The sequence below is a fragment of the Haliaeetus albicilla genome, chromosome 8 (assembly GCF_947461875.1).
Source record: "Haliaeetus albicilla chromosome 8, bHalAlb1.1, whole genome shotgun sequence".
Lineage (NCBI taxonomy): Eukaryota > Metazoa > Chordata > Aves > Accipitriformes > Accipitridae > Haliaeetus > Haliaeetus albicilla.
Genome location: NC_091490.1, coordinates 20726337 through 20740075, shown reverse-complemented (window position 1 = coordinate 20740075; position 13739 = coordinate 20726337). Strand labels below are relative to the sequence as shown.

At 34.6% G+C, this 13739-nt stretch overlaps 1 protein-coding gene across 5 annotated transcripts in view; it reads right to left on the bottom strand.

Moving 5' to 3' along the window:
• Positions 1-13739, bottom strand: part of PTBP2 (polypyrimidine tract binding protein 2) — a 53771-nt gene that overhangs the window by 17309 nt on the left and 22723 nt on the right. For all 5 annotated transcript variants that reach the window (XM_069789318.1, XM_069789319.1, XM_069789320.1 and 2 more), the window contains 4 exons: positions 8535-8707; positions 7972-8115; positions 4134-4298; positions 3947-4057 (listed from right to left, as the gene is read on the bottom strand). In XM_069789318.1, the coding sequence (XP_069645419.1) occupies positions 3947-4057; positions 4134-4298; positions 7972-8115; positions 8535-8707 (593 nt within the window). The remainder of the gene's footprint in view (positions 1-3946; positions 4058-4133; positions 4299-7971; positions 8116-8534; positions 8708-13739) is intronic.

Genomic DNA, 13739 nt, shown 5'->3' with positions numbered 1-13739 from the left:
ATTTTTTTCTTTTTTTACGTGCAGTTCCTTGACTGAAGGACCAGTTGCATATCTTATTCTTTTCTACAAAATTGGAATATCCAGGAGACAAACACTGTTGCTGCACTTCCTGATACAAAGGATACAATCCAGCACTCTTCTGTTTACCTGAACACTGCTTATCACTTCTGAGCACAAATTGTGCTCTTTAGGATTCAAGATGTCTGAAAATCCTTAATGCAATAATCATGGATAACTGCCCTGAAGCTAAATATCTTATCTGGAGATGTCCTTGCTTTCCATTCTGGCAATGACTACTTGAAGTTCCTATTACAGACTTTAGGGCAATGTAGCCTAGCAGAGGTCTTTTGCAGACTGCTACCAGGGCAGAGCCACCCTGAAGCTGTCACTCTCAACAACTGGAAACAAGACATCTTGAATGTAGAGTCAAACCTCAACAGAATCTCTGTAGAGGTACTCTGATTTACTTACGGGCCAAGTGAGAACCAACTGGCCAACTATAACAGAAACTCTCAATTAGACTTGTGATATTTTTAACCCATGTTGGGTCAAGATGACTGTCACTTGCTACGTATGAGTCTCAGTTAATCCTCCATAGACGAGGCATTAATAACTGTCAATATCCAAGATTTGGCAAGAGTACTTTTGGTGCATTTACACAAAGACCAACACTCTGGACTAGCCAGCTGTTCAGACAGAAACACTGGCACTCTAATCTTTCTATGGTATACCAGATTACTGGCATTCAAATATTTAAGTTTGCTGCTTATGCTGAGGGTACTGATCATTTACTATGAAAATGAGCTATTTTTGATGCTTTAGAATATCTCCTTATGCATACAGACATCTCCAGGACATCACCTTCTGCTTCATTAGGAGCAGCACAGCAGTTCAATGTGCTCTACTGCTGCACAGTCTCAGTACTTTCTCCAACCCATGGCTAGACTGCTGCATTGCACAGAACCTGAAGTTTGTCGTCTTCACCTTTACGTGCAAGTATAACTAACTGCAATGATCCAATCTGATGGTGGTGATGAAACATGAATCAGTGTAGCCATAATCTACTTTTACAGGAAATGAGTTTCTCACAAAGCAAGTGGAGCAGGAATGCAATTTTTCACGACTTGCTCATTCAAACAGCAAAAGTGGTCCCACAGGGCTAGAGGCTTCGTACTGTACATTCTTGTCAGTGTCACTGTTTTCTCAGAACCTTCAAATGAATAGCATCTCTCCTTGGTACTTACATCACTTGAGTTTTTCAAATTGCTCTTTAACTTCCTTAATAAGTCTTCAATTTCAATTAAGGCCACATTCTGATTTCCTGTGAAGAGTGCCAGTGGAAAATTAAATTTCCCCATTATCTCCTATAGTAACAACTGACGGAAAAAATTTGAAAACTTCTTTACTCTTTTAACATGCTTTTAATTTTGAACTCCATGCAACTTGAAGTGTAGCCACCACATCCTCTTGCTTCTACTGTATTTCCAGCTGTATTTAAACTGGAGAGTTTCTTCCTATCATCTGACTGTTTCTTTCCTTTAGGTATTTTTGTTTTGGCAGCACTTCATGTTTTACCACTGTAGCTCAACCATCAGAGCTGTACTTACTTTACTCTATTTAGCTTGGGAGGGTAGTGGGGAAATCAAACCTTCCTTCAAATATAGCACTCTTCAATACTTGCAGTTGGTATTACTCTTAGCACTTTGTCTGTTCATGCACAGATTGGTCAAAATATGAAACTATAAACCTAAGAATATTTCAATTTGTCACTAAGGCTCCAAGATCACTCTGACAATGACTGTACATGCAGCAGTCACTGTTATTTAATGAAGTTTAGTCATTCACACCGAGGTACGACTAGTGAACAGCTACCCTAATCAAAACATGCAAAACTAGACAAACAAATACATGCTTTTTAAAAAAAAAAAAATTATGACCAATACAGTATCCCACAAGCTAGTATCAGTCTGTCAGAAGTCAACAACATCAAGAGATTCTTATATGTTCCTTTCATACTTTTACATACCTCATCCTTTTGTTATTTTGTCACTTCTTTATAATATATTCCTAGAATTACACTGATAATTTTCAAATCACTACAGTCTATTTCAGATGTCTTTCCATTAAATCTTCTGATAATATATAACTCAAAAAACTGAAGTCAAAAGATTTATCATGATGTCATATTTTGCTTCAAAAACGCACTTTAAAAGCAGCATTAACATCTATTATTGAAAAATAACTTCCCAAACACGAATCAAGACTAAATTACAACATTCTGCAACAAACACATTAGCATCTGTTTATCAAATATTTCAAATATGAATCTAAATGACTACAGTCGATTTCTGCACCAATAGTAGTTTAAAGATCTAGTTTCTGTGTTACTATTTTAAACCTACTTAAAACCTGAAAGGTGTATCCCATCCAAGCAATTTTTTACATATTACAATGAAATATTTGCATTTCCCTCTACTCTGACACATGACCTAGTACATAATACTATTCACCTCTGAAAAGGATATCCCTAATTTAAATCGTACTCCAAATCTACAACTATTTCCAGACTGCTTTTCAGGACTAGATTATCTTAAAATAGATCATCATAAATCAAGTTACAAATCTTCTTGTCTCTGGCTAACTTTATTTTTCTCAATAGCATGAAAATTTACACTCTGCTTTCTGAAAACATGTCTCTTATTTTTTTGTGATTCCCTGTCTCGACCACCTCAACAGTTTTTTAATCAATACCCAGCATTCCATTTGGTGACGAGGATAAAAATGACCATCCTCCACCATTTAATGAAGGTCTTTATTTCAATATAGTCATCATTCTTTACAACAGAAAACTCAGCCCATTTTTTCTTTTCTCTACTAAGAGATACTCATTGTCAACTTAGTCTGAGGTGTGAGCTTTTTCACTTTTTCCTGCAGTTCTCAGCTAGTCTGTCATCTATGGGCAACAAGCACTTTCTATGCTGCCAAGCAACACTTAACCAGCACATCAATTTTAATCAGCCTTCCACAAACCCAGACTGCATGTGAAGGTTTGAAAATATAAATTCATTCCATTTATCTCTTGAAGAAAGAAAGAAAAAAAAAAAACAAAAAACCAAAAAACCCAAACAACAAAAAACCAAACTAGCCCTCCCCTTTGGTTCAACTTTCCTATTGCCACAGATGTGAATATATCCCATTCAATTAATTCAAAACATCTGGTCTAGATGACATACTGTTGATCTTTGTCATAATTAATCCATAGGCTCTCTCCTGCTATAATGAATAAAACCAGTTACCTGTTTTTGCCTCTCCTACCCAGGATAGGAGAGTTTCCAATAAAACAAAAAGTAAGATCCTGCTCTCATCTGTCACTGCTGCAAAGCTTCTTCATAGTCTGGTCCCATGAGTAAGACTGCACTCTCTCTTCTGGACATTTATAGTTATAATGAAGTCTAGAATTTTTTTTAGGATACTATAATTAAATACTTTTGCAGACCTATATCCAATCCACAAATCACATCTTTGTTTTGATGTTTAGAGAGTATCTGCCAACAGTAATCCAATGGGCTTACTAAATCTGCTGCTTACAGTCAATTAATTATGCAGCAACATTACATCCTACATTTTTACTTCTGGTTAACATTTTCACTATTGCAGTCTTGCATATTATTTCATCTCTGTGCAGTGTTATTAAAATATTTGTTCATAATTATAGATGTATACAATTGCTTAAACATAGTATCCTTAAACATAGTATCTTTAAACACCGATTTCACGCAATAGAACATTATGTATTAACTCCCAGTTATTTTCTGATCTCAAAAAAATTCACACAAGTGGTAGAGGAGTATGACACATTATTATGGTCAGTACTCTGTTATATTAACATTTTACAAATGTTTAGAGTACAGGAAGGTCTCCAGCCTTACAAGAGAACTATACTTACTAGCTTTGCTTGCTGTGCGTTTACTGGATCGCCATACTGCAGTAAAGCTTGAAACTGGTTATTCTTTGTGAATGTGATTATCTTCAATACAGCACCAAATTTAGAGAATATCTGCCAAAAACATTGTAAAGTTTTACACAGAAGTTCCTCCCAATCATAGCTCAAGTTAAAATGAAAATTGGCTTACCTGATGAAGAACATCCAAGGTTACCGGATAGTACATATTGTCAATAATTATTCTAAGTACTGGACTTTGAGCTGGAGTCACTGCACTCTCACTAACAGTGGTCCCACTAATGGGAGCATTTGTTGCCTGCACAGCCGTCACTGCCTGAAGAACAGCTTGGGCCCGCTTAACAAAAAAAAAAAAAAAAAAGATGACAGAAGACAAATTTTTTAATATTTCAAGATGGTAGCTGGAAATTAATTAGCAATACTAATACAGTTAACTTCAGAAACATAAAATAGTCCACGTATTTAAAACTCAGAGCTACTGACATAACACAACGTAAGTGCAATGCAGTCCCACCCTGTGAGAAGAAACAATAAAAATGAAAATGTCAATTAATCCTTATGTCACAGCAAGGAGGGGCTTCAAACGACACCAATATCAATCTTTCTAGTAGCAAGCTTATTGTTCTACTAGTAAGGATAAAGAAAGTGAGGATTTTGTACGTTTCAAGACTCTTTAGAAGAGAAAAAAAACCAAACAAAACCCACAAAACCAATCAACCAACAAAAAAACCCAAGACTATACAGAAACCAGAAGTACTTATCCTATTTTTCAAGAGATTGTATTGCAGTTAACATTTCACTGCCACTTTAATTATGTAGAAGGCTCTAATAGGAAGAGATAGGGCTAAACTAACACTTCCACACTTCTCAGTTTTAACACAATGAAATAATACACAAGACTGACAAGTGTCAGAAAGTAGTATCCACAGAGAAGTAAACAAACTCGTGTCTGTTATCCACCCTCTTTCATGAAAAGAAAAACAAAATCCTCTCCATGTGTGGGGATTTTTTGGTCTTTAAACACAAGAAGGGTTTTAGAAATTCAAAGGTAACCACATGATGACATCACAAGAACACACGTCTATGTAACTACTTCCACTGCCAAAACTGCCAGTATCAGAAAGATTAGATGTCTTTTTCTGAGAAAGAAAAAGTGCAGAAAAAAGGGTTTCCATTTAATACTTTCATTACAGTAGCCTTAGGAAGCAAACCAATACGAAACAGAGACAAGTGAGCATGCAAGGTAAAAATAGTAACCACCACGTTAACGCATACTGCATATTTTAAAGGTATTAGAGCTACTACACAATTTCATATCTCACAACTTACATGATATTCCTCATACTGAAATGAATCAATGAGTAAGAAAAGTTGGGGGGGGGAGACCTCGTGAACACTAGTTGGGAAAACAAAATTTACCTCTATGTTTAACATTAATTACTGTAACTGTAAAAACATCTTTTGATACCAACAGGTTCTTTTTTTCCCTAATGTATGAAATACACAATTTCCAAGCTGGCCAGATATTTGGCTGAGTTGCAAAGAACTATTTCCTACTCTTTCTGTAAGCACAGAAGAAGCACATATCAATTAAAACTCACTCCTTAAAGTGACTGGAAAAGTTTAGACTGTATAATCCAAAGAACCAAAACTTATGTTAAAATTGACTTCACATGACCCTTGTTAGCACTATCCGTCTATGCTTATAGATCATATTTCATTCCACAAAAGTGAATGTGAATACTTGAAGGAATACATTGGCAAATAAGGATATAATCTGTAAAATTATTATAGCAGTGAGTATTTTGTCAAACAAGTTCAAAATAACATTTAGTATCATATATAAATAGCCATTTTTTAAGACATTTGAGTAGTATGTAAAGCTTTTTTCTTATTTTTGCAAAATGGAAATTAATTTAAAAAGATCAGCTGCAACATTCAGAAAGTATAACATACATTTATTTCTAAATGTTGCCATGTCTGTGCAGAAAGACTAAAATCATGCATTTATGACAGGCTGATGATTAAAGAGAATTACAGTTACAGAGGTCATTCTATTCTCAATCCTTCTGAGTCTAGATACTGTATGAAACAAGGTACGAGATGTTTGTTTTAAATCTGAGTTTAAATGCTCCTCTCACAGTGTTCTGATGTCTCACAGGAAAAGGATTTTCATAGAATTATAAAGCTGAAGATGAAAATTTAAATGGTCCCTTTTGAATCTATTTATTCAGAGTCAACTCATTCTGAGTACATAACTAAAAATAATCTTGGAAGCTACTATTTCTGAGAAATTCAGAATAGCATAGCTTAATGGAATTTTCCCTACTGTCATTATTTCTAAAGGCCCGGCTGTTTAAAGTACCCCTTGGTTAAACACATTTTTTTCTACCTTCTTTACAACTAAGATATTTGCACCTTTCTCCAACTTTTTTATCCTATCTTTCCAGTTACATGTACTAACATCCTGACTTCTTCATATCTTCCTGCTTGAACATCCAGAAAAAGACAATTTCAAAAGGAATTTGGCTGGATGAGAAAGCTTTCAAATACAGATTTAAAAAATCTAAGCTTTGAGCATAAAAGAATAAAAAAAGGCAGTCTACAAGCAATATCTGCACCACCTTTATTTTTCCTTACAGAAAAAAATATCCAACTGTCTTGTGTTTTACAGAATGCCTCATAAGATACTAGTTAGAGTGCTTACTGCCAAGTACTTTTTATATTATTTAGTTCTAAATTAAAGAAAATAGAGACCTGAAAGACTGGGAATATGTTAAAATTAGGTATTAATGCATATGGTGGCATAAAAGCTGCTGAAAAGTCAGTACATTCTATATGTTGAAAAGGTGAACACGTGAAGTACAAAAACAGTACCACCACAGAAGCCAGAGAATGTAAGAGAAAGACAATGTAAGAGAAAGCTTAAGGGAGGAGTATGTCCATCCACTGTATGTGCTGACAGAATTCAACCTCTACTCTATTTTTTCAAAAGTAAATGAAGGTATTTATTTTTCTTTTCTTTATAACTGACATTTTGTGGGGAAAAAAAAGAAAACCAACCCTCAATATTTAAAAAGTACCTTTAGCAGACAAACTATCAAAAGATTCTAAGGAACTGGAATGTTTAGAAAGATCAATAGCAAAATCAACAGTATACTTGATCTGAACCAAGATGTCTTTCAACAGATTACCCTGAAACTGTTTTTAAAGGTAACGGCTATAATTTTACTAGTTACGTACCTTACCTAAGACAGGACACAAGCAACAGGAACTGTAACTTGGTACTTACGCTGTGTTTTGTAACACCAAAAAGAAAACGTAAGAAGTTAACCTTAAAATAATCATCTGACTTGTGGTAAATTGATGCCTTTTTCTCCCCCTATAATTTGTACAACATGGTCACCACATTACTTTTGCTAATTTTCCTGTTCTACTGGAAACAGATACATATGCATCTATATTTATTGTGAAATAGGTTCTGCAGAGACAAGAGCAAAACATTTTTTTGTTATTAAGTATATTCGTCTCTACAGTGATCATTAAGGTATTCTTCTCCAGAACAGCAGATCACATAAGCTGAGGTTACCAGTGCTACCAGTGATCATTCAAAGCACTGAAACGTAGGCATTGGCATTAGTCATTATCCCTAGGGAAATTCAAACTGGCATTAGAATCTCAGGTGTCAGAATTAGAAAGTTAATTTTTTTATCCTACAGTCTCTAAACTAAGATGAAAACTTATTTTATGAAAAAAAATTAAAGTTAAAAGACACTACAGAATCTTTTCCTTTTTACATTAAGGAACATTAAGAAAATTCATTGTAATGGAAAGATCACACAGAAAGCAAATCCCTTTAATGTCACAAAATGGAATGATCATAGGTGAGACTACAGTAGTATTAGAATGTGGATGAAACCAAATTATTTAAACATATGCCACATGAGCCAAGAATACATGCCATGCCTCATTTTCTACTGTCTGCATCTGTAAATAAACAGTAAATATACCTGGTTAAGTGTGTTATCAGTCTTTAGTTCTTTATGATTGGAATACTGAATATAGATAGGTTGGTTACGAAGATGAGGCGTCACAGCAGAGTAGTAGTTAACCATAGTGATAGCTGCTTCTTCTGTAGCAAGTTCTAAAAATGCCTGTAATTAAACAGTTAATTTTCAGTATTTACAAAGCAGATAATCTTGATATTAGCAGCATATAAAAAGCACTTAAAGGGTTTGATAACACATTTTAACAAATATCAGTCTTCAGAAGATGTCATTCTCTACATACCAACTTTATTTGCTAAGCTAATTCATCTTCAAAAATTCATCTGTGAAGATGCAGGACTAAATATTTATCTTAGAGCTAACTTTTTGCTTTACATAGCTGCCAACCATCCTCTGCTTCCCCCCCCAATTTACTAAAAGACAGTATAAGTTCATTAAAAAAATTAAAGGAACAAAGGCTCTTTTTTTAAATACTTACTGTTACATGACTTATTTCAATAGCATTTTAACAGCGTATTTTGAAATTAGACAGTAAGCATACTAAAAAAAGGAAAGCAACAAATTACCTGATTTTTCCCTTTCAGCATGAGGATGTTGGTTACCTTACCGAAAGGTAAACCTAAAGCAATAACTTCTGTTTCTGTCACTTCCCCAGGCAATTTCCTGATATGAAGAACACGAGAAGGAACCCCATCCATTTTATCGTCACCTTTGAATTTCTTGTTGTCATTACCATTGGCTGAAAGACATATTCAGACTCTATTTGAAAAGTTTACTGATATTATTAGTGCTTTATTAAAAAATGGTTTTAATTATAAATATGAGATAATTTTTAAGTAAGCCATCTCTTAGTTTGATCTAAATAGAATTTGAGGTTTCAGAACAACTTCTGAAGAGACAAATGTTACATAGTTTCATGAAAGTTGGACTGTTAAAGACTAACTGACCCGGTCTCTTACACTAACTCAATAGCCCTCTGTGATAACTCATTTTCTAAACAAGACAAAAACCACAGCAAATCCTCTTCATCTCACTTTCAGTGAAGCATCTCATATAATACCATGTAAGAATATTAATTATGACTCAGACAGGCTTGCATAAGAACTCTAAAGTACATTAAAAAAAAAAATTAAAGGTTACCCAGAATTTTTTTGAAGGGAGAAAAATGGTGGTGAATAGTTACTAAAGAGCTCCTAAAGGAAAGTTTTAAGGATTGTTTGCACTAAGGAACCAGAAATGAAAAGTAGAAAAATATCAAAGCAAGAAAGGAAGCATTATTAATGCTGAGAAGGATCACAATGGAGGAAGGGGATGACCCAGAGGACTGACATCACAGAAGTCTGATGAAATCCACAGCCTCAGAATTTAAGGACCAAGTACAAAAATGTCCACTATGAACTACAAGCTCACCAACAGAAAATGAAAAACCAACTAATAAACATGATGCAGCCAATATGGATAGGGGAACAAAACAAAACAAAAAGAACCAGACAAGATTTTCCTAGCAGAAGCAGGGAAGCACTAACATCATTTTACAAAGCACCAGAAAGATACTATTCAGAATACTGTCCAGAATTCTTGCACAGAATCCCAGCAAAATTCCAGCTTGAGTTCCTTTTTCGTGAGAATATGCAATAAAAGAGCTAGCCAGCTGGATGGAAGAAGCCTTGCTTTGGAATGAAGGCCAGAAAAAAAAATTACTTACTTTGGTTAAAAGGTAATACAACTGCTGCCTACAAATATGTCAGTAGGGTAAACATCAGAGTCAAGAGCTAAAGAACAACACTGTCATGGATATTAACGAATCAATGCTGGGAATCAGAATGCATTTAGATACAAGAGAAGCAAGTGTTAAGACTTCCTTTGTTCTACTTCTGGCTATAAAACATGCAAGTCTGTGTGAGCTATTCAACTTCCGATTTCACATTACAAGAACAGTTCAACGGCTACCTGTATTTCCAAAAAACCACACAAATTGTGACTAGTAGAAAAATTATTAGAGTTCAAATCCATGGGTTGAAGGCTTATACCAAAGAGGATTAAAAAATAAAAAATTATGAACAAGACTACTTTTGTTTACTCACTAAAAAAGTAGAAACAATAAATGGGGGGGGGAGGATCAATAGGAAGCATATATGTATGTTTAGTCCTCCAAAAGCCTTGTCTTCGTAACAAAGTTGATGGCTGTGATTTCCACAGGGAAGAAAATAAATAAGTCCTCAATTATCACTCAGCTGTAACCACAGAATATAATTCTGAATTTGTGCCAGGAAAACCATTTACACCTAATCTGATTCCCTGCATAAAACTATTGCATTCATTTATGACAGACTTGAGCACAGAAAGTTTTGCTAAGGGTATGCCTAAGTCATAATCCAGAATTCAAGTTTTTAACTCAGTTTGCCTAAACCAAGCCAACTTACTCAAGATTAAAAACACCGAATGAAATGGACTGGTTTTTTTACATGTCAAGAACATCCACACTCCAGATTTGGACTTGAAAAGCCAAACCAGGTATGACATTTAACTACCTTTTCAATGCTATTAGGAAGGACCCACTTTTTACTTTTTCAAGAATAAGGTCATTCTCCATATTTCCATTAAAGGAAGTGATGGAAAAAGTATAAATCTATACATCAGGAACTGTTTCCATCACTCACGTATATCTTTTTCTAACAGCGAAACCTCTTCATTCTAATTTGAATGTTTCTACCTTCCACTTCAGCTATCCATCTTTAGATTTAGCTAAACCTAAATTTCCAGATATTCTCTTAGCTAAAAAAAAAAAGTATGCCTTAGAGGCAGGTCATCCCTTAACTCTCCCTGCCCCCCAAATAATAAAAAAATCCAAGACTGAAGGACTGAGCTTTTTAAAGAGTTCTTGCACTGCAGAACACTTTGTAAGTCTTTTCCAACTTACTACAGCAGACAAAACAACAAAAACCTAATGACATCAGAACTGGTCAAAATTCAGCTAGCAGCATCTCCAACTGACAATGCTAGAAGTGGTTGAATCTATGCAATAGGATGTATTTTATTTTGGTCTGCTGCACAGAAGGACAAATTTTGGTGGAACACAGATGACTAAAACTTCAAAAATACACACTGAACTAGTAACTGAAGTCCATCCTTATGTCTACACAGGGCTCTAACCTGTATCATTTTGGAAAATGTGGCGAGACTGGGCTTCCAGGTAACCAGATTTCACCTGTTCAAAGTTGCACAATATACTACTTTATCCTCAAAGTGACAGACAGCCAAAGTTTATGAAAAAGTACTTTTATTTTTCACCTGAAGCTCATTACACAATAGTCTTCCCTAGTTCTCAATTCAAATCTCTACAAAACACTAGAAGAAAACATTGTAAAGTATGACAGGCTTCAAAAATGTGCTATTACAAATAGCACATTTCAAACAAACTTGCAAAGAATGAAAGTATTACAGTGATCCTGAAACCAGATTTCCAATGCCTTTCATACTTAAGCTTTCTAAATAATTTGAATTCATTACAAATTTCAAAAATTAAATATGAAACATTAAAATGAGAAAGCAAAAATAAAGTTTTTAAGCTAAAAGATTTTCTGAAACTGGAAAGAAACTTCTGTTTTTATTACATCACCAGAAAAGTATATACCATGAATGCTCAGATCTTACAGAGCTGTTTCGACCTTTGTGTGGTTTTCAACATACAATTTTGACCTATTAATTTTTCCACAGCACAATGTCCAAGAATTTTCTTAAACTAAAGCTTGTATTTGGATTAGGGCTTAGGTAATCTCTATGTTACTAGTAAAAGTATCACTGGCCAATATACAATCACTCACATACATGTAATTGCAAAGAAATATTCCTTTAATAATTATTGTATTACCTGAATAAATTGTTTTTCCATCTATTAGCATTGCTATGTAATATCTACATTTTACAGTTTTTCAACTTTTGCTGCAGTAAGTTTAAAGAACAAATTTATGAGAAATATTTTGTTGTACTATTTATATATATATCTTTTCCTAGAGCAGTTAACAGCTTTACCTTAACTCACGTATACAAGTCTCTCACACAATTTTATTTTTTAAACTATCTTAAACTAAGCATCTACTATTCTTTAAACTTTTTTCTTACTGTAAAAAAGAGAAGTGCCTATGCTAAAATGTTTAAGTGAAAAAGTATATATATTAAAACAATATACACAAAAAGATACAGAATTACACACTAAAGAACATATGGCAATCAGAAAAATGGGGGGGGACGGACGGACGGGGGGACGGGACACACACAGGATCGGGGAACTGGCAACAAGCATTCTCAATGCTATGTAATGCCCAAAGAAAGTTTTCAGTGGTAGGGCAAGCAACCATGACAAGTTGTTTATTACTTATTGGCAGAAGCATGCCTTGCACAGTGAAAGCTGAACTGGTAACATTCATAAAAATGAAGCCCACCTTCTTAAAAGTAAAATTTATCCCAAAACATTTAAGACTGGATTTTCAGAAAAGAGAAGAAATTAACACAACATTGGTTATTACTGCTTTTCTTGAAAGCCAAGAGAACATGTACTGTTTCTACCTTTGATTATCCAGCCAGCGTAGCCTAACACTTACTATTTCAATAATGGCAGTAATAAAGTGTGTGTGTGTGTCATATACTAAATATGCATGCACATGCACAAGTGAATTTTTCAAAACATTTCTGAACAAGTGAAATTTAGCTTTCAGAACAGTTATTAAGAGTTTTTGGCACTGTATGAAATCTTTCTCCCTAACTTTAGTCTCTTATTTGCCATTTTAAAGGGTACTTCTCAGCTGGAGAGACACCATTAAATTGCACTTGGGAATAGAAAACCACAACATTTAAAACATGGGAACACAACTTGTTCAGAGACACTGAAAAGGTGAATTCAACTACTGTTAGAACAACAGCTTCATTCTCTAACAAATTGTACCGACATAATCAGTGTCCATAAAGGTTAAAAGGTTAAGTCAAAAAGACCAAGGTACTAAAAGAATAACATTGTCTTGCAGTAGCAATGGAGTCTGTGGAGATAAGAGATAAACAAGTAACCCAAAAGATCCCTCCCTATACAGCAGGAGAAAGACAAAACTGCAGAAAACTGGGAGGGGGCAAGGGGATGTTGGAGGGGGACACCTCACAAGCCAACTAAATACTGCTGAGGAACTGTTATTAAATGGAAGCTTATTGCCAAGTAGGTATTTCATCAAGTAGTTTGGCTTTCACCAGACTTGAAAAGCCTGATCCAATTCAAACCTCTTGCTGCTATAACTAATAAAAATAAACATGCACTGAAGAGCATAATGATACAATATCTACATTGGGAAAAAAAAAATCACCATGAGAACAGCATGACTAAAACAGTGTTAGTATTAGTTCATTTACTAATCAAGTTATAGCCTTAAATATATAGTTTTAAAAAATTAAAAAAAAAAATCAGAAATCTAACGTGAATATTCATTATATTCAACTCAAGACTACCAAAAAACCCCCCTGTCCTGTAACAGCCGTTGCACAGATGCAAGCCTTCTTTGGCTCTCCACCAAGGAGAAGAAAAATCCAGTTTCCGTATGACATCAGCTGTCTACTTCTAAACAAAATCTCATCTCTACAAATGGCATTCAAAGCATTATTCTCCTAAATAGGATACTACACCCTAAACATAGTTGATACGTAAGCCACATCCCTGTTGCACAGAGTTCCTTCAGTTTAGCATAAATGAAGTTGTTGAAATTGAATGCTTAACAGTTGACAAAGCCTAT